At 39.6% G+C, this 21,468-nt stretch overlaps 1 protein-coding gene across 4 annotated transcripts in view; it reads left to right on the top strand.

The window, feature by feature from the left end:
- LOC144608076 (putative oxidoreductase YteT) overlaps positions 1 to 21,468 on the top strand; it is a 116,362-nt gene that overhangs the window by 46,546 nt on the left and 48,348 nt on the right. For all 4 annotated transcript variants that reach the window (XM_078425373.1, XM_078425371.1, XM_078425372.1 and 1 more), the window contains 5 exons: positions 3,473 to 3,600; positions 6,438 to 6,492; positions 9,230 to 9,322; positions 15,235 to 15,369; positions 15,903 to 16,004. In XM_078425373.1, the coding sequence (XP_078281499.1) occupies positions 3,473 to 3,600; positions 6,438 to 6,492; positions 9,230 to 9,322; positions 15,235 to 15,369; positions 15,903 to 16,004 (513 nt within the window). The remainder of the gene's footprint in view (positions 1 to 3,472; positions 3,601 to 6,437; positions 6,493 to 9,229; positions 9,323 to 15,234; positions 15,370 to 15,902; positions 16,005 to 21,468) is intronic.

The following is a 21,468-nucleotide window of genomic DNA, read 5'->3' as shown; positions in this document are numbered from 1 at the left end:
AAATAAGTAAAGACATATAATAAAACTTGTTTCATGTGTGGTCTTCTTGATTTTTAACAATTTGCAAAACCTTACTCACAAATATACAATCAATAATTAGAAATCCGAGCTAACAATATGACATCTTGCATTCAGAGTTCTATTGAAGGTATGTAGTATCCTGATGGGACTCCACCTGGTTTATTGTGTACAGATTTAGTTTTGCTCCCTAAGGAAGGATATACTTGTAAAAATGGGAGTGTAACAAAGATTCACCTGATTGATCCCTGGGAAGGGGCCTGTGCTCTCTGGCATTCGGCAAAAGTGAGATGTGATCTCATTGAACCATACAAAATTGAAAGGATAGAATCAGGGATGTTGTTTCCATTGCTGGGGTATGCAGAAACAGGATAACAGTCTGTCATGTGTAAGGAGGAACTGCAGATGCTGGTTTACACTGAAAATAGTCACAAAATGTCCCCTCTGCAACTCCCTGAATAACTCATCACTTCACACCCAAACCTCCCCCTCCCCAGGTACTTTCCCCTGCAACCACAGGAGATGCAATATCTGTCCCTAAACTTCCTCCCTCAAGGACCCCGACAGTCCTTTCAGGTGAGTCAGAGGTTCACTTGCATCTACTGTATTTGCTGTTCCAGGTGTGGAATCCTATATATCGCCGAGACCAAGCGCAGGCTCGGCGATTGTTTCGCTGAACACCTCTGCTCAGTCCACGTAGGCCTACATGATCTCCCAGTTGCTAAACACAGTTGCTAACTCCCGCTCTCATTCCCTTGCTGAGCTTTCTGTCCTGGGCCTCATCCACTGTCGGAATGAGGCCCAGCACAAATTGGAGGAACAGCACCTCGAATTTTGCTTTGGCAGCTTCCAACCAAGTGGCATGACTATTGATTTCTCTTAATTTAAGTAACCCTTTCCCTCCCCATCCATACCCCACCCTGGTTCTCCGACTAGTTTCACTGTCTTTCTGATTTATTTTACTGATTTTATGCCTCCTTGTCACCTTCCCCTCAGTGAACAATGAAGCATTCTACATTTCCTTATCACCATCTGCTTTGATCTGTTGCTTTCACACCTTACCCTTCCATATCTCTAGACTCGCTCGCAGTCCGAAGAAGGGTCTCGACCCTCGACACCCATTCCTTCATTCCTGAGATGCTGCCTGTTCACTGAGTTACTCCAGCATTTTGTGTCTGTCTAACAGTCTGCCACTTTGGATTGAAGTGATAATTGTTTTCTCCTGGAGGATAGTGAATCCTTGGAAATTTTTATCCCAGATAGCTGTGGATGATCTGCTGCTGAATATTTTCAATAAAGACTAACAACTTTTTGGATATTAAGAGAATCAAGGAATATGGAATTAGTGCAGGAAAGCGGCACTGAGCTAGAAGATTGGCCACAACCTTGATGAATGGCAGACAAACCTGAAGAGGTGAATGGCCCATTTCTGCTTCTATCTCCTAAATTCCCAAACAATCATTCTTATTGAAGTGTGTATCAAGATTTTTCTTTCTCAATTAAAATAAATATTTAACTTTTATTTTATTCTGGATCTTTGTACCTGTGTTGATCTGTACAGTTATATCCTATTCAAAATCATTGATAATTAAAAATGACAAAGTATTAAAAAAAAATTAATCAGTTGTGCAACTAATACTGTACCCAATTATTTTTAGGTGTAAATACATATTTTTTCTGATTTTCAATTTCTTGTCGTTCATTTTTGGAAACAACCACCTCACGTTTAATTTTGAGCAAAAAATCAGCTTATACCAGTATCCAGCTGCTGAGATATTTAAACATCAATGCACATTAAGAGAATATTTTCAATTCAAAATCCTTCCCTTTGTCTTCCACCATGCTGACCAAAATATAGAGAACATCAAGCCTGCATTTAAGAAGTAGTTTTTTGGAGATTTATCATGCAGTAAAAGTTCAGTCCACTGATTGACGGTTTGGAAATGCTGATAGTTTGGCACCTGGCTCACTAGGTGATTTTTGCTGCACTACAGTGCCCCAGTTCTGTGTTCCTAATCCACTCCCCAGAGCCCTAGTTCTGCTCTCCCCTTACATTCAGCCAGTTCCTGTGCTCTCTTTACACTTTTCTGGGGCAAAAGTTTTCCATGCTCTCTTTCCACTAACATGTGCTCCAGAGGTAAAACCATTTACCTTCATTAGAATTGTCACTGCAGTCCAGAATTAATGGTTCGCTTTAGGAGATTTGTTGGTTCTCCTCACTGGGGCCACAGTTCTCATATTCGTTTTAAAACTTACCGCGTTCACTAGATAATTTATTATCATAGTAACATCTTAGGAAAAAAAGAGATTTAAACATGTGTTGTAGTAAAACAGTAACTTCCAACAGTCTGGACTATTTGCCAGTCAGTCACCACTAAAGTTACAAACATGCCAGAGTATTAGAGCTCTATTGTAATACTTGAATATGTGTACTGATTATAAACAGTATATTGATATTTGTTGTGATATTCGTTAATAGAGAAAAGTTTTGTCAAACATTGTTGATCATCAAATAGTGCCATGGAATCTTTATCATCACCAGTAGCTGATCTACTGAAGATCGTGCCTCAGTTTAATTTTTATTCATAGAATGACAACTTTGAGATGCAGTATTCTACGGTTCACTGTCAAAGTAGTTTATGTAACAGTCCCATGCATGGAGAAGGAACCTATTATGAGCCTCAGTGAAGGGTCACATATGCAGCTGCATGGTTTACCTTCATTTGAACTGTCACTGCTGTCCAGAATTAACGTTTCGTGTTAGGAGATTTGTTGGTTCTCCAAGGAAACCACTGTGCTGGAGATTGGAGTAGAGGGTTGCTAGTTTAGTTTACATTGCTTGAATGGGACAGATTGGAATGACCAATCTCTCTTGACTCTTTTAATATGTGCCTGTGACAGTCTTTAACTATATAACAAAATGCTACACATTGATTCTTCTTCAATGAATTCCATTCCTAAACAGTCAAATTTGCATAGGATAAAACGATGTGGGAAGGCAAATTGTAAGGAGGGCACAAATAGTTTCAGAGATATAAGTAAGTGAGGTGGAGTGGGGGTAAAAAATTAGCAAATGGTGCATAATGTGATGACATCCATGAGTATGAAGAACAGAAATACAGTCTGAAGAAGGGTCTCGACCAGAAACGTCGCCCATTCCTTCTCTCCTGAGATGCTGCCTGACCTGCTGAGTTACTCCAGCATTTTGTGAATAAATACCTTCGATTTGTACCAGCACCTGCAGTTAATAACTGCATTATTTTATATTTCTGTGGATAATGGCTGTTTTCTGTTTTGTTCTTAAGTGTATTAATCAGATCTGATTGGGGTTCCTATTAATACACAATATTACATGTAATTAGCAAAGATCACTTAAAAAGTTAAAACTTACCATTCTTTCAGTACAATTAAAGTACTAAAATGAGAGTAAATGTTTTTGTTTTCTGTATTCTAGGTTGGTTTTTATCATTTTGCTCACTCATTTGTCCGAGGGAATTGGAGAAATGAGCAAGGGAGCACCTTCTCACTATTGGCTAAATCTTGCCATGACATTGACATCATCAACAGCTTGATTGGAAAAAGGTGAAATAATTGCAAAACAATGCATTTTAAAGACAGTTATATTACTGCTCAGACTATTCGAAATAAGAATAAAAGTAACATAGAGGTCCCCAGTTTCAATTGCTGCACTGAGTTAGCTCATTTTAGTTTCACCCCTAGTCTCTTTAGGGAGTGGTTTCTGCTGCTGATCATTATCAAAACACGACTGCTGGGGAAAAAAACACACGAGTGAACTCAGGTTGAAAACAGCATCCAACACCTCAGTGATGTTTTTGATGAATCAACTTGCCAAGAGTGTGTAAACAGAGCCAGATGTAATGAGTGATCAGTTCCTGGAAACATTTATTTTTGGTGGGAAGATTGAAGCTGCTCAAACACAGTATCTGAGGAATGAAGTCATCAAGTGTAAAAATAGACTATTTTTCCTCTTTCATGAGAACAGCAGGAATCCAGTTAAGCTCCAAGAAAAATGGTTTGATAACTGACTTGAGCATTCGTAGTACCCAAATTACAAATATGTTATTTGACATGAAAATGGCTGGATGTTTTCACATTACTTTGACTGCAAGTTGCGTTAATTTAATATCAATAATCAAGAATATTTTAATAATCAGAGAAGAAAGCTTTTAACAATGACCATTATTTTGCAAATGTAATTTGTTAACTTTTCAGGATGTGGGACTTCCTGGCAAAGCCATCATTTATTGCATATCCCTAATAGCAATTTATTCACCTGAATCACTACATTTCTTCAGATGAAGGCACTGTCACAGTTCTACATTTCTTCAGATGAAGGCACTCTCACAGCTAACCTCTTTGATTTGGACCCAATAATGATGAAGGAACACCAATATATTACTACATCAGGACAATGTGTGACTTGAAGGGGAAATTTCAAGACGTCACCTGTGTTTTCCTCCTCAGATGTTGCATTATCCATGGAGTTTTTCCATGGTAAACCAATGTTGGAAGGAATGAATGCTGAGAGCAGTGTATGCCAGTAAAGGGGGATGTTTTGACCTAGATGGCACTTTCTGAGTGCTGGGCGGTTTTTCACATTGTTGGGTCGAGGTTAGTACTGTACTGGAACTGCTTGAACAGAGTCACAACTAGTTCAGGAGTTTGAATCCTCAATACTACTGTTATGGTGATTGGTTCTATTGTCTGTTGGTACATCCACTGCACTGAGCCATTTCTTGATATCATGTGAAGTGAATCAATTTGGTGCAGATTGGTTTCTGCAGTGTTGGAGATCTTCAGAAGAAGCCAAGATATATCATTCTACACTTCTGGCTGTACATATTTACAAGTGTTTCAGCCTTGTCTTTGGCACTCACTATCACCGAAGATGAGAATATTGTGCTCATCTGCAGTCTCACTAGAGATTTGATTGCCCAACACTATTCATTTCTAGATGTGACAGGACTGTTTTGCATTTATCTGATTTGCTGGTGGTGGGACTACTTAGTATTATATATCTGTTGCATACTGTTTTTGTTGTCTGACCTGCATGCAGTCTCATATTGCAACTTTGTCAGGTTGGTACCTTCCTTTTAAGTCTGTTTGTTGCCACTCCAGGGTTGGGTTTCTAGCTTTGAATTTCACAGTATAATGAGAGATGTGTGAGCCATGAGTTTGCAGATGGTGTACATTTCTTCTCTTGGTGACAGTTGACGATACGTTTTGGTCTAGGTTCTAGTACTGGAACATTTATTGCCTCAAAGAATGCAAATCCAAATTTTCACTAATGTATTAATTTGCCTGGTTTTTTGGGAAAAGACTAGCAGTTGAAAGGGATTATTTTCCTTACCCATTTGCAATGGACCATTAATTCCAAATATGAGTTGCTGATCTCAATCTAGGTAGTGGGCTTCTGGGTTAGAAGAACCACTGGGTTAAAAGAAACCAAAGATTCACATTCTGAAACTTTAGCTATCAATGGTGATAGTTTCTGCTCCAATTCTTCATGGATTCAGTGTCAGCATTGTCTGCACCTTTCAGATTGATTCCCAATTATTCATCTCGGGATGGGTGCATGGGCCTGGCATTCCCACTTGCCCAGAGAAGATTGTAAAGGCTGGACTGGATATTGAACTCTTTCTAACAACTAAGGACACTTAATGGCCAACCACTTTGGTGTTAGAATAGAAACATATACCTACCAAGTACTTGTAATGACAAAGAATTAGGCCATTGAGCCCATCTGGTTCATGCTGGCCCTCAGAGGAGCAATCTATTTGATCTTCCTTATATTTATTTCTCTGTAACCAGTCAATTTGTTCTATCTCACATATGCCCATCAACGTTCTCGTTTTCTTTCAGACATGCCCATTAACTCCACCTTTGATTCCTTTTGCCCAATCTGAAGGGTAATTTACAGTAACCAATTAGCCTACCAGTTTGTATGCCGAGTGTGTGGCGAAACCAGATCATGTGGAGGAAAGCCACACTGTCATAGAGAGAACGTGCAAACAATTCACCAACAGTACCCGAGATCACTTCTACGGGCTAGACTGTTAATACTGTAGATGGCAAATTTCTATTGAGATATTGGACCTGTTGGGCTTTTAATGATAGTTTTGTGCTGCAACCAATCCTACATTATTACCAGGCTTTAAAAAAAATAATGTGTTCAATTAAACAATAAATGTTGGCTTCTGTCAGTGATACCCATACCTCGTGAATAAATACTTTAAATAATTCATTCTTCCATGGTGGAATTTGAACCTACGTTTATCTGGATTGCTGATTTAGGCAACTAGATTAGCAAACTACTGAAAATCATATCAATCTACTTGGATGTGCGAAGTGAAAATACAAGGTTACATTTCTGTAATCTGTTTAAATTTCTTTTTAAGGTGCATCAAAGTTTCATCATTTGGATCACTCTCACATTTTACCAAAGAAAATAAGGTTAGTGGTAATTGTAAGACAATGTTGTCAAGTAGCACACCTGTTTCTCACACATTCTAAAACTAAAGTCTAAAGAAGGATCCAACCTGAAACGTCACCTGTCTATGTTCCCCAGACGTACTGTCTGACCCGCTGAGTTACTTCCGCACTTGCATGAAACATAATGAAAGTTTACAGTGTGGAAGGAAGCCATTTGGCATGTGTTAGTGGCTGCTCTTCAAGAGTAATTCCTTAGCTTCATGGCTTCCTCTACTTGTAGTGATCCTGCTTTTCATACACATGTCCTGTTGGATAAATCCATCAAACATATCACAATGCTACAGAGACAGGAAATTGATTTCAAGAGAATCAATAATTTGGGCAGTTCACAAAATACAATCTCAGTTATTACGTAGATAAAATACTCAGTTATTACGTAGATAAAATGAGTCTCTGGGGAAGCTGTTGTGTTGCATTTCTGGATGGAAGAAGCAAGACAGCTGAACTGAATGTGTAGGAAGGAACTTCAGATGCTGGTTTACACTGAAGATAGGCACAAAATGCTGGAGTAACTCAGCTCGACGGACAGCATCTCTGGATAGAAGGAATGGGTGACGTCTCGGGTCGAGACCCTTCAGAAGAAGGACTTGCCTCCACAGTGCTATCTTGCTGAGTCAAACTTTTAAAATCTGATTTTGGTCAGATTAATCCCTTGTGAAAGCCTTATAATAAAATTGAATAGGAAACCCCCAAATCACTTTATACACGATTTAGCACAATTAGGTGTTTGTACATTACGTGCATTCCATTAGAGTGTGAATTATTCCTTTTTTTTCCTTATGAGAGGCATCACAGCTGATCCCAGTGTTATTCTCATCCTTTGTCCGCATTTACATTTATTTGTGTACTTATCACACAAGAGAAGACCATTCAGCCAATCAGTTCCCTGCAGAAAAATCCCATTGGTCTCTTTCCTTCTGTTCTTTGTTCTGTGTTTCAAATGATGATTAACTTTTCTTTGAATCTTTTTGCCAATTACCTGACTTCAAGTCCATGAAAATATGCAGATGATACTAAGATAGGTGGTGTAGTTAATAATGAAGTAGAGTTTCAAAGTCTACAGAGAGACTTGGGCCTTTTGGAAGGGTGGGCTGAAAGATGACAGATGGAGTTTAATGCTGATAAGTGTGAGGTGCTGCATTTTGGTAGGACAAATCAAAATAGGACGTACAGGGTAAATGGTAGGGAATTAAGGAATGCAGTGGAACAGAGGGATCTGGGAATAACTGTGCATTGTTCCCTGAAGGTGGAATCTCATGTGGATAGGGTGGTGAAGAAGGCGTTTGGTATGCTTGCCTTTATAAATCAGAGCATCGAATATAGAAGTTGGGATGTAATGTTAAAATTGTACAGGGCATTGGTGAGGCCGAATCTGGAGTATGGTGTGCAGTTCTGGTCGCCAAATTATAGGAAGGATGTCGACAAAATGGAGAGGGTACAGAGGAGATTTACTAGAATGTTGCCTGGGTTTCAGCACTTAAGCTACAGAGAGAGGTTGAACAGGTTGGGTCTTTATTCTTTGGAGCGTAGAAGGTTGAGCGGGGACTTGATAGAGGTTTTTAAAATTTTAAGAGGGACGGACAGAGTTGACGTGGGTAGGCTTTTCCCTTTAAGAGTGGGGAAGATTCCAACAAGGGGACATAGCTTTAGAATTGAGGGACAAAAGTTTAGGGGTAACATGAGGGGTAACTTCTTTACTCAGAGGGTGGTGGCTGTATGGAATGGGCTTCCGGTGGAAGTGGTGGAGGCAGGCTCGATTTTATTATTTAAGAGTAAATTGGATAGGTATATGGATAAGAGGGGATTAGAGGGTTATGGTCTGAGAGCAGGTAGATGAGACTAGGTCAGAGAGAGTGGTCGGCGTGGACTGGTAGGGCCGAACGGGCCTGTTTCCGTGCTGTAGTTGTTATATGGTTATATGAATAAAAGAAAGCAATCCTAGTTTATTTCTTTGTTTACTTATCTAGCAGTGCTGATGCAAATTCTGGTGTTTATATTGACACCTGAGCTGATGTCAGCAGGGATCTTACAACAAAGTTTGGGTCTTCCAGTTGGTACATTTATGTATCATTATCAGTAAGGCTATTGAAAATTAAAGGCAATTTATTACTTAGAAATTGCACAGTTAGGGTGGAGGCTGAGTGAGGGATTTGGTCACAGACACAATTTGGGGCACAGGCAGGGATTGTTCAGACGTATGAGCGGGAACAGTGAGAAATGGCTGGTAGGAATGGACAATAAGAATTCAAACCTAGCTGGAAGAAGATTCATGCCTCAGATTTCATAGAAAATGATCTGTTAAGGTCCGATTGTAACTAATACCACAGCAGTCTTCAACTCACCTGTTTATGCACACTTGCTTCTGGCCTGTGCCATTTGTAAGTTAATTTATGCCTTTGTCTTTGCAACTATTTGACACACAACACATTCCTATTGGCTTGTGTGAATGCTCACATCATATGCACGGAGAGTCTAGATTGAAGTTAATCAACTGCCCAACTATTATAGGAGTTTATATAAAATTCACTTGCTATGAATTAAGACATTGCACTATGTAAAGCAGTTTCCAGGCCACTATATTTTATCATGTTCCATTTACTGCGGTCATAAACAAATATTGCTGAATTATATGTTGTTAACTTCCTGTGCTATAATGTAAGTGCATTTATAAACTAAAGATTTTCCTTCTTCTATCCAGCCTCGGGGCGCTGCTTCTCGATGCTTGGATTGTGCTGTGGAGCAGAGCTGTCCATATTCTGCCAAGAAACTTTACCTGGAAGCTGTCAAGAATGTGAGTAGATTTAAAAGCAAATAAGCAGATAAAAGATACTGTACTAGAATTCTGCAGAATGCCTGCAGGACTTCTTGGGGTGATGGGGAGAGGTAACAAGGGTAGGACTAAAATTAGATTTTTATCGTTTGGATAAGAACTTCTCTATGCGACTGGATTTAAAAGCGACTTGGAGGACAGATACACCTTAAAGAACACTACTTCAACAAGCCATTCCTAGCCGGCTAAATTTTGCATTTAGCCCAAGCATACGAGGCTGAATCTGAACAGTTCCCTCAGCAGGGTCAAGTTTCTAATTTCTACACATTAAACACTGCACAGAATTTTGCCCGCAAATTGAAGAAGAAGTGTAGTGGCATTGGAGTTGAACATGTAACAGGCAAATCTGAGAATGAAAGCACTCTCACAACAATTTGCTTGTGTGGTTCAATGAAGGATTCTGTTCACAGATATTGTGGTGGTGGTGAAAATGTTGTTTAGAAAACCTCAGAATAAACTTTGTAAAAATCAGACTCAAGTTTGTAAAGTTTATGGTCCTGTGTGCAAATTTTAGAGGTGACCAATTGTGAGCCATTGCATCAATTGAAGGAAACAGTATGATTAACATCACAGCCTTGGGTACAGCAATAAGGTGCTCCTCATTTACCTCTAACTGTAAAGGGGAGGAGAGATGCACCTCTTACTCAAGGCATAAACTCCATTATTTGGGAAGCGGAGGTTTTTATATCAATTATTAGCAAACATTTTCAGCCCACTGGAGCAAGATCTTTTGGACCCGACATTATGCCAACCTCTGTGGTCCCTGAATATTACAATGCAGTGCCAGAGACAGTTGCAGAATATCGAAGTTGATGGCACAGAAATGTATAAAGGCAAATGGTTGATCATTGATTGTCAGAGTTTTATCAACACTTAATTGTGATGAAGATTGTCATAATGAGTGAATGCTTGATTTTCCATCACCAACAATCCCAGATTACATAGGCATGTTCATCAACTGAAGGACTTCCCGTGGATGCTGTGGCAAAGTTATTTCCACACAATTGTCCTGGGACAGTGTACCTTTTCTGATTCTTTAATGAATGGCAAATCATTTACTGATTCTTTTGCTGATTGGCAAATTGTACTTGAAGGCATGGAAGACATGGCAGAGCATGAAACGTAGTCCAATAGGGGACACCAGTTTAGGGCACAGAACCTCGTCAGAGGATTAGCAGGAGGAAGATTACCAAGCATTGCAATGGGGACTTTGTACATGCATTGTTTAAGTTCAAAGGCTACATCAGGAAATCAATTTGAAATTTAGGTGCCAAGCTGACTTCATTCCTACCACTGTCCCCATACTGATTCTTACAATCACTTACCTACGATTGCACAGTCCCTGGTTGTTCAAGTCTCTGCATTCCACACAAGTTAAAAGGTCACTTGCCAAGCTCTAACCAAAAATGTGCAAGATCTATAGGTGGAGTCAAAGAATAATATTTGAGTAAAAATAACAGAAACTTAACAATCTAACATTGTACAAGAAGTACTACTTACATTTATTTCTAAGAAATCCTACATGACTAACTCATGTGGCTTCAATCGAGCTGAGCTAGTGGCAGTCTTTTCAGATTCCTGCTCTGATGGCTGAGATGCTCTTGGCTAATGCCCTTAATATTTTGGCCACCAGTGCATAAGATGGGAGCATTTGAGTCAGAATCCCCACTTCCATGTCCCTCTGACGAATTTAAGTTGATCTTTTGTGCAAGTGGCCATTCCCTTCGTAGAAGTAGATATCATAGCAAAGGCCTCCAGCAACATACCATTCATGCTCATGGCAGATTCCGCCAGTCTGTCTGGAAGTGTACATGTTGTGACTAGGATGCTTGCCAGTGCATTCGGTCTCCCTTACTGTTGATCCAGAAGTATCCTGTTCATCAGCAGCCCGATTTGTGAGATTCTGTGCCTCGCCAAGAGCAGTTTTCTCTTTGCCATATGTTAAACTCAAACTGCAGTTCTCGCCTGAGGCACTAAAGTATCTGACTTCTAAAGTTCTAGATATGAGTTCTTAGACAGTGTCCTCAGAGTGACCTCTGAGAAGGAGGAGTGGTTGATTTTGTCTTTCTGCAGGTTCTGAATGATGAATTAAAAGTGTGAATGGCATGTGTTGAACAGATGGATGGAGAGCATGAAATTGCATTAAGATGAGGTTACTACAGTGCTGGCTTAATAGATGAGGATGTACATTAACAGATGGATAAATGTACCTCCAAGAGGAGGTGGTCAGAGGATTGATGTGTGAGAGTAGTGTGACGAAGATGTTGGAATGCAAAAAGATGTAACTGAACTTGTCACTATGCGTACCTCTATGTGATGAAGTCACTGAATTGTTTTTGTGTTGAATCAAGGATCTGAAGAAACCAGACGCCTCCTCTTTACTAAAGTGATGGCTTCTAGTCATGTCTTTGTATTTCTGGTAGATTCTCCTTCCTCTCAGCTGAATTTTTGACTAGAAATTCAAAATGTATGAAAGTGTTTTTTTTAGAATTAGGCAATTGAACAATGATATTTTTCTCTTCTGCAAAATACAATAACATCCACTTCTGGGCTGTTTCGTGTCTCCGGGTACTTTTGTGTGAGACAAATGCAGCATCCGTGGGAGAAGCACATGGGATCATGTCATTGCAATGTTATTTCAGTTATTCCTGGCACAACATAGTTTGCCCAGATGTGTCAGACAAGAGATTCTGTCAGGTTAGTTACTCACTTGCTTTGGAACGCTCGGGTACCATCACCACTCTCACCATCCCCTAAGCTCACATGCCTCTGCAACCCACAATCTGGTAAAGCACCTGCTGGAAGTTTCAATCTCCAAAACTACTCCACTCCCACCCCATATCCTCAATGCAATCCCGTGCTGATCATCAATTCAAAGGTGTCTGGCATTTCTCCTCCACTCTCACATCAGAACCACCCTTGTGTCTCTTCCCACCTATGAAGCATCATAGTATTGGGGTCTTATTCCCTTACTCCCATTCTTAGCCATTGGACAATTTGGAATAAAATAGTGGTGCACCGCTGCAATGCAAGTCTTTTGCCTTTTTGAATCTGCTAAAACCTCCTGGTTTTTGTGTTTCTGTGATTTCCTTACAGCTTCTGGCCTTGGCTTTTTGGCACCCAATTTCCTAATGTCAGAATCCAAATATGATGTTTGCAGATCCCTTTAAATTGTGAAATAGAAATTGAATTGCGTGTGCTATCCATAGACCCACTCAGCCTAAACGATCAAGGACTGGAAATGAAATGATCATACGGTGGCTGGATCAAAACGGCACCATTTGTATGACATGAACTTCCAGGTTTCTGATGCACCACCTAATTTATCAATTGCCCCACTCTTCCAGAGCACCAAAATGTAATATATATATATATATATATATATATATATATATATTCTGGCTGCATCCAGCATCATATTACTTGTAATTTACTTTTTCTTCAGCTGCCTGTGCATGAGAAAGTCAGTTCTTGTTCCCCAATCTGAGATTAGTTAACTTAGCCCAGGCAAACGATTAAATCGGTGAATTATTATCTGTATGACTCGATACCCTTCCAGATAGTCCCTGTTCTCACTCAGGAAATTGAGCAGCACAAGCAGGTGATAGTTGGGACAGGCCTGTGTAATTAGAATTGTAATTAACATAAGAATACAATAATGTCATAAATAACAAAGTGGCAAGTGAGCTATGGTCAGACTCACGAGGGTCAAAAAATATATTCTTTTAGGCTTCATTTTATCTCCCCTCCTGATTTGATGCAGCTAACTGATGGGCAGGAACATATTGTTTGGCACAGGTTGACCTCTGGTACTTGACCTACTTAGCCATTCTTTGCATGTGATACTTGATGCTGAGTGTCAGCAAGCTATTCTGTCCTGCCAAGGCCTCACAATGAGCCTAACCCTGTCCTTATTTGACATTCAACTTCGAAACAGGATTCATTGGTAATAATCAGGTGCAGGGTTCCTGCCTAATTTTCATCTCTGTAGCCCACTTAAATGCTCAGGTATATTGCTTACTGAGATAAGCCAGATCAATGCAAATCAGGAAGCAAACCTTCCTTAGCTGTTTGGTTCAGTTACGTCCTACATTGAGTTAGTTAATATCTACTGAATGCAGATATATAGTTGTCATGAATGTGAATGGCGATACTGACTGAGGTACAGGTATCCAAAACCATCCCTCAATCTTGATAAAACTGTCTCTTTGTCAGTATGCATTTTTTAACTAGTGCAGCTAGCTTTCAGAATCACAGCTACATGAGTAACTAACAGCAGTATAACAAAAGCACAGGAATAAATCTGTAACCAGGGCGAAACGGTTTGCCTTTGTCAGACTAATAATATAAAGGTCATACAATTAAGAACTTCTTTGTTCAAAGTTTTTACAGGCTACACAAATGTGGCCATCTGCTCATTAAAGTTGTGCAGGCCTCTTAATACTGCATGAATGACAAATGGACATTAAAAAGAAAACTAAATGGGAGAGCAAAAGGCCAGGGCTTCAACAGAGTAGCACAAAAGCCCATGCCTTCTGCCAGGAGAGCAAGGGGATGCTCATCATGCAGCTGCTGAGCATGACCGATCTGTCTGTGCCAGTATAAGAGGACATCTGGTGAAGCTCAGGCGGCCGGCAGTGAAGCCTGCCTCTTTACTACCACATTGTAGAAGCCTGGCACTATTTCTACCAGGTGGACTGCAGCTTAAAGAGCAAACCTGATAGGATAGAAAAGCCAAAAAGGAAATTATATGATCCAATTAGCAGGGCTCCAAACTTTGTTTAAACACAGTTTTTGCCTTGTGTCAGATAACATACTGTATTAAATCACTTTCAATGCAGGACCAGCAGGTCAGTCAGCTCTCTTTATTCAGTCTTTTCAAATTTACAACAAATGAAACAATACCTTGTTTGGTTGGCAGCAGTAAAGGTGGTCTGCATCTGTCTAAAAATCAGCCTTTAATAGTCAGTGTAAATGTATCACATTCTGCACTCTAAGTGGGGCAGTGTTCCTGTGGTGTCCGCATGAGGAGCCTTTTATTAGAATATTTAAATCCCCATTTAAGCAGCCTGGATCGGGGCACGGGCCTGCATTTTTTCATTTTGCGTCAACGAGACTTCATCCGAAGTACTAGCCTTATTCATAAAAACTGCAAACTGGAGTCTGTGATGTTTGGCTCTCTGATTCTAGGGGAATGGTTCTGGATTTCAAGCAGATTTCTTACTGATGGATGATGTGTTGTTTTAAACCTGTGTTTTTTGTCTTTTGTACCTTTTATTATGTTGCTTCTGAAAATTCTTGGGTTTACTGGAAAGGCTGTTATTCTATTCCTTTTCTTGTCACCAAGTTTTTTTTTTCATTTTTGGTTAAAGTTTGTTTTGAGGTAACGCCTTTAAAAAATAGATGATGGCTATTCCATTAGGAATTTCAAATAATTAAATGCTGTTACATGGCACCCACACCGATTACTAATTACCTGCATATGTCATTGAATTTCTTATTCACATCTAGTTTGTGGTTGCAGAGCAACCTGCAGATCATACATTCCACATCCAAGCAATCCGAACCAATTTGCTCAGTCGTAGATGTGTCAAGCTTCTTGAATGCTGCACCCGTCTAAACAAATGGTATTGGATGATCAAACTCCTAAGTTAAGCCTCATTGATTGGGAGAGGCAGTGAGACGTCAAGAGATGTGCCACTCGTTACAGATTATCCAGCCACTGGTTTGATCTTGTGGCCTTTGTTGAAATATTCAGGCTCAGGATCATGTCTGATCTCCAGAGTTTGACAGTGTGGGTCCTGGCAATTGTGGTGCTGTTGACGATGATGAGGAAATGGTTATTAAGGATTCTGCTTGTTTCCATTGAGCAGGGTCACAAAGGATGGCCTACCTCGACTATCTGCGAAGGCGCTGATGTTGATATTGAGACGGTTACTAAGGCACTTTGTGAAGGACCTTATGGAAGATGTGTGTACGAATGTGACAATGATGTTGTCACCCATCAGGTAACTGCATTACTCATTCATTAGTACTTTTACTTGAATTTTATAATAGAGCAAATAATAAATATAACTATAGTACAGGATCATTCCATATTTTCTATCTGTAGTGCATAAAAATTTAGAGCTATCAAAACCTCTGCAGAGGAGGCAATTTCATGTCATCACCATCATTGAAAGTGCCATGTTGGTATCTTGGAATTACCTAAACTAATCCTATTTATCTCCTCTTTATTCTTTGATATTTTTCTCATTCAAATGTTTTACGCAATTCCATCATACAAGTTATGACCCGTTCAGCACCCATTGAGGGCAAGGGTTGCAAAGGTTTCTTACAGGCCTTACATAATAGCTGTGTCACATCATAGCAATAAACTATCCATTTAAATGAGATACAGCAGATCTGTTCTTCTTCATAATGTAAATGAGGCAGTGAGAAAGTGTTGTGAAGCACAACTGGAAAGAACTGAAACTCGGTCACAATGGTTCAGTTCTGTAGTTTGATTACTGAATTCTCACAAAGTGAACCTTTCTGCCAGGTTGTGAATATGGAGTTTGAGGGAGGAGTGACAGCAGCTTTCACTATGATGGCCTTCACTGAAAAACTGTGCGACAGGATCATAACAATTTATGGAACTAAGGTAGGAATCAGAACTATTATATTAATAAACATGACTTCACCTTTTATTGCCAAAGACCATTTGATTTACTTTTCAAAGTATAAACAAATGTATATCATGTTAAGTTCAAAAGATACCAGATGGGTTTCGCATAGGATTTTTTTTCAATTTATGCTGTTGTATACTGGGTTAGAAGTTATTCCAGTGTGAAGTTGTATTCCAGTGTGGGAGACCAATAAGGCATGCTTGCTGGCCACTTAAAAAGGATGGAGACAGTTGGTCATGTCAGGTGTCCTTTCAATGTTTATTGTTCTACAGTCCTCAAGTGAGGCCCTTGATATAGTTAACAGCTCTTCGATCTTTAAGACTCTGCCTGACAATGATACCAGCAGAGGCCTGCAGGCCTTTGATTAGAAAGTGGGTTTGAGGTGTCTGAGGCATAAGGTCCAGTTAGCATTTTTTTGAAGAGCCAAAAGGAATATTGCTGTGTATGATGACACCAAATAAAAATGCTTTTTTCCCATTTTCTGATGGGATGACACGACCATTATTGGAGTATCTGCGATGCAAGCTCTGGCCTTGCAAGTACGCTTCCCTCTTTTGTCGGTATAGCCCTAATTTGAATTGGAAAGATGCCTGCCAAGAAATTTATCACTGGTTAGTGGTTCTAAATGTACCATGTAGTACTAATAAATACACCATTCCATTCACTGGACTGAATTTTGGATTTGGAGTGCAATGCATTGACCATGTTCAGCATCCTGAGGTGTATTGTTAGCAATAGACTATTGGTTTAAGCTGTCTCGAGATCTGTTCAGTGGCAAGCTTCTGAGAAAGTGTGAGCAGGCCCACTTTTAGGCAGCCAATGGCAGACTTTTGAGAAAGTACCAGTCAGCGCAATTTCAGTGTTAGCAAAGCACCAAAGCTAAAAATCTGATCTGTTAACGTTGATTTTACCAAATGAATATTGGCTGCCATGTAATTCCAAGGAAAGGGTGAAAGGAAAGATTGCATTTTGGGATCACACTACAAATTTCTCAGGTATTTCTTATTTGAAAGGCAATTTGTTAATTTGTTAATTCCCTTTACGTAGCAGTGGTTGTAATCTACAATAGCTTCCAATTTTAATGACTGAAATATTAATTGTTATCAATCCTCATATATATATATATATATATATATATATACGATCAGTAAATAAAACTGAGTAGATTGTGTTTTACTTAACTAACCCTTTAATAAATAGTGCCTCTTGAGTTCATTGTACCTTACATATGGAATTAGATGGAATCAGGGCAGATATTACAAACTTAAGTCAAATGGTAAAGTTAGGGCAGATTCAGTTAATTCCAGCCCATTCCCACTCGGTGTTTTATAATCACTTTTTATCCTCAAAATGTAGTTTGTGTAACCAAAAAATGTTGTCACTGTTGTGGATGAATGCTTAACAAGCTTGTATGACCTATGCTGAGGCACCATTAATAAAAACATTAACAGGGGAATGTAACTTGAGTAAAATTAAATGTCAATTATTATTATCAGCAATTAATTCTGTAAATTATTCATTTTGCATTGTAAGTTTATTGTTACTTCAATTGATGTGTTTATTTTGATGAAAGCAGTTAAGGATTTATCTGTGATCAACTAAACGAATTTCACCGTGTGGAGGCAGTGCAATCACATTTGTCATCTAAAATAATCCATATTTGTGTTTGTTCAAGAATGAACCAAACCCAATCTTTGGGGACTTTTACATTTCTTGAGCACAAATGGCCTCTGTTTTCCCAGTGTTATATTTATTCTTGTGTAAACAATCCAACTTGCAAATCACAGAATCTTGAAACCATATGTCTTTAAAATTATGTGTAACCAAATGCCTCTCCCTGCGTAAACTAAACCTGAGCTGAACTTGCTTATTTTCATTTAACTGGAACAATGGAGTAGACATTGCACTCTGCAAGAACAAAATGCAGATTTGTGGATAGACACCCCGTCATTAGATCACACTTGAGAGACATGTCATTAATCCCCTAGATTACACATACGTGAACCATACATCTGAATGTGGCCCTGTCTGAGAATTCCACAAAATAAGCTTGTGTTATGAGTGGCAGATGCCTCCAGAAATAGAATTAATAAAAACCTGTGTGGTAGGTGGAGCCATTTCATTCTCTGAATTACAGAGTGTAGTTACTTATCTCCCCTCCTCCAATGTTATTGATGCATATTTCTGCTACACCTGGCATGCCAAGTAACGTATCTGAATAAAATAGTGTGGCAGAGACAGATGTTAAAAATCAGATTAAAAGCTGCTGGAACATCAGAAGTAACCTACACCAACTTTAAGCTTGGAACTTCTGGAATCATACCATAGCTGGCACAGTGTCACAACAGAAACAATCCCTGGTTCCACAAATAACACCTGGGCTCCCTTATTTACTTGGGGCCATGATGAGAGTGAGGTAGGATTGGAAGGCTTCTTGAGGTGACACCTGAAAGCAGACGGGCGATTACATGCAGAATACCGTACTTCTTGACTTCGTCCTGGCAGAAATTCTGAGTTCTGGCCAACATAACTTAAAATAAAAATAATTGGAGAAATAAGGCACTTAGTTTCCTTACAGATTTTAGTGTCTACCAAGCTACCAGAGAACATGATTATCTACCTCTCGATTCACCTCTTAAAATTGTAAGTACCTCAAGGGTTAAAACTGACTCCACAGACTCTCGAGGTATCTGCACAGCTGAGATTCCTATTTTTCATAATGAAGAATTACTTTAAATGTGAATTTGCCAATAATGATCCCGGAGCATAAAAATCTCCACGCGTAGGTTTTCTGTACAAATTCTTAATATATCCATGTTGTACACATTTTTTCTGCAAGCATGATACCCCTTTGAAAGAAACATGTTTGGCACGGACTTGGAGGGCCGAAAAGGCCTGTTTCCGGCTGTAGATATATGATGATGATGATGTTAATACCTGTATAAAAATAGCTCACAGAAAAGTAATATGAACACCTTGTCTATTCACGACTCAGGTCTGCTCTGTAAAAGCTTTGAGAACATGCAAATGGATTTCAAGTTTGTGAGGCAAAAACTAGCACATTTTTAATAAGTACTGGTGCGTGAAGAGTCAAAGCTGGTTTCTGTCAACACTGAGGAGTAGTTTGCAAAGTTTTCTTTGTGACTTTGAGGTTAACAGCAGGTGGTTTCTTTGTCTTACCTGTGGGTGTCATGTTGCTCTGGATGCTGTTTTATTGGTTCAGTGAATGAAGTGTTGACGGGTAAGGGTACTGCTGATTGGTTGAATATTATGTGATCTTTTGAATTGTGATTTGTGTTTTTAAAATGCTAAATCTTTATCACATTGTCAGTAGCCCATTTTTGTTAAGAAAATGACTTACCTGATATATCATACTGAGATGAGGAAGAACTTTTTCACCCAGAGAGTTGTGAATCTGTGGAATTCTCTGCCACAGATGGCAGTGGAGGCCGATTCACTGGATGTGTTCAGGAGATAGTTAGATTTAGCTCTTACTGCTAATGGAATCAAGGGAAATGGGGAAAAAGCTGGGACGGGGTACTGATTTTGGATGATCAGCCATGATCATATTGAATGATGGTGCTGGCTCGAAGGGCCGAATGGCCTACTCCTGCACCTATTTTCTATGTTTCTATATGTTTTGACATAAAATTTCAAGATTTGCAATTTGATTTGTACAGGTGGAAACTGCTTTGTAAAACAATGTTTAGCTTTAACATGATTTGAGCAGGAGGATGTGTTTGCTTACAATGCACCTCTGGTTTTTCCTCCTCATTTTCTTACTCTTCTTTCCCTCTGTCTTACAGGTTCAGTACCCGATGAAATAAAATTTTGTAGATATCAAGATCTGTTTTTACTAACATCTGATGCCCTTCATTATTTTGAAGTTTAAAAATACGTTGCCTCCATATTCAACCAGCAACAATTTGCCTCCAACAGTGGAGGGCTTGCAGGCAACTTCAGTCATTCTCACCTTAACATTTATATGCACACCTTTGCACCATTAGGTTTATGCAGTTGGCCTTTTTCCCCTTTAATCTTTCCATTGTACCCACACTTTTTTGATGTTTTCGCTCGGTTTGGTTTCAAAATAACTTTATTTAAAAACAACAAAGCCAAATTTGCCCATCTTGTGCAGTATATCTTCCAACTATTAGAGTGTTCAGCAGGCACAAAGGGCCTCGAGTGTACTGAAAATACCTCGTGGTCCTTCTCCAGGCATGAATCCAACGTTGGAAAGGCTCTGGTGAGTACAATGGACTCACCTTTGGACTACCCTCTGCGTGGATATGTAAACACAGTCAGTCGTAGGAGCTAACCAATGAAAACATCCCTCATTAGGCTTCTCCTTTATGCACCAGATTCCCAAAGATCAGGAGTGTTGGGGTTTACTCTCTGAATCAGAAGGTTTGGGCAAAACAACAGGGCTTGGTTCTGCACTGACGCTTCAATTTTGACCAAAATTACTGCTTTTTCATAAGTGACAATTTTTGGATGACCTGTTCAACAATAGTCTTTACCTACTTGTTCATTGAAAAGTAAATTATCAGTGGAACCCTTGAGGAATAAGAGGTAAATTCTCATGTTATTCTGGCGGAGGAGGGAGTAGGGGAGGAGGGAGTAGGGGAGGAGAGGGTGCTGCACCAATTCAGGAGGTAGAACTAGTGGGGAGGGGGACGGGGGGGAAGAGGGAAGTGGGGGAGGGCGAGAGGGAGGGAGAGGGGAGGGGAAGGGAGAGAGGGGAGGGGGGTAAAAGGTGGGGAGGGGGGAGTGGGGGGGAAGGGGTGGAGGGGGGGAGGAGAGGGTGCTGCACCAATGCAGGAGTGGTTTGGGCCCAACGGGTCCACTTGGTCTAGTTTTCATTAAAACTGATTGGTACACAACTCATTTGTTGGACATTGATGTGCCTAATCTGGATACTTTATTTACCAAAAAATGTTGTATACAAACAGAGAAACACTAACTTCCATTTACAAAGCATTTTCAGTAAATTTGGGCTGTACTAATGAAGAACCTTGAAAATGTAGCCACTGATGTAATGTCGGGTATGCAGCATCAGTATATACACTATGAAGAACCAAACGCAGCAGTGTGACAATGGTCAGATGATCTGTTGAGTGTTGTTTGTGGTACCAAACCCAAGGGAGAAATCGCCAAAATCACCTATTTTATAGTCACAAAACCTTATCAAGAATGCTTTGAGCACCACATATGGTACAGATATTTCCACTGCATTTGTTAACATTTAAATCATGTTTAATTTGAATCTTCTGTAATAGCTTGTACATGTTAAGCCCCATAGTTGCAATTAAAAGTTGAAAACCACATTAAAAAAACAACGAGCCTGTCATTACAACTTCCTGTTCCAGCTGGCTGGAATTAAAAACCATGTTTGAAGGCACGCACACAAAGGCTCACATTTACAGCATTGCTTGTCAC

Source organism: Rhinoraja longicauda, chromosome 30 (genome assembly GCF_053455715.1).
Source record: "Rhinoraja longicauda isolate Sanriku21f chromosome 30, sRhiLon1.1, whole genome shotgun sequence".
Taxonomy (NCBI): Eukaryota; Metazoa; Chordata; class Chondrichthyes; order Rajiformes; family Arhynchobatidae; genus Rhinoraja; species Rhinoraja longicauda.
The sequence above is the reverse complement of the archived record's forward strand: the minus strand, read 5'-3'. Positions and strand labels throughout refer to the sequence as shown.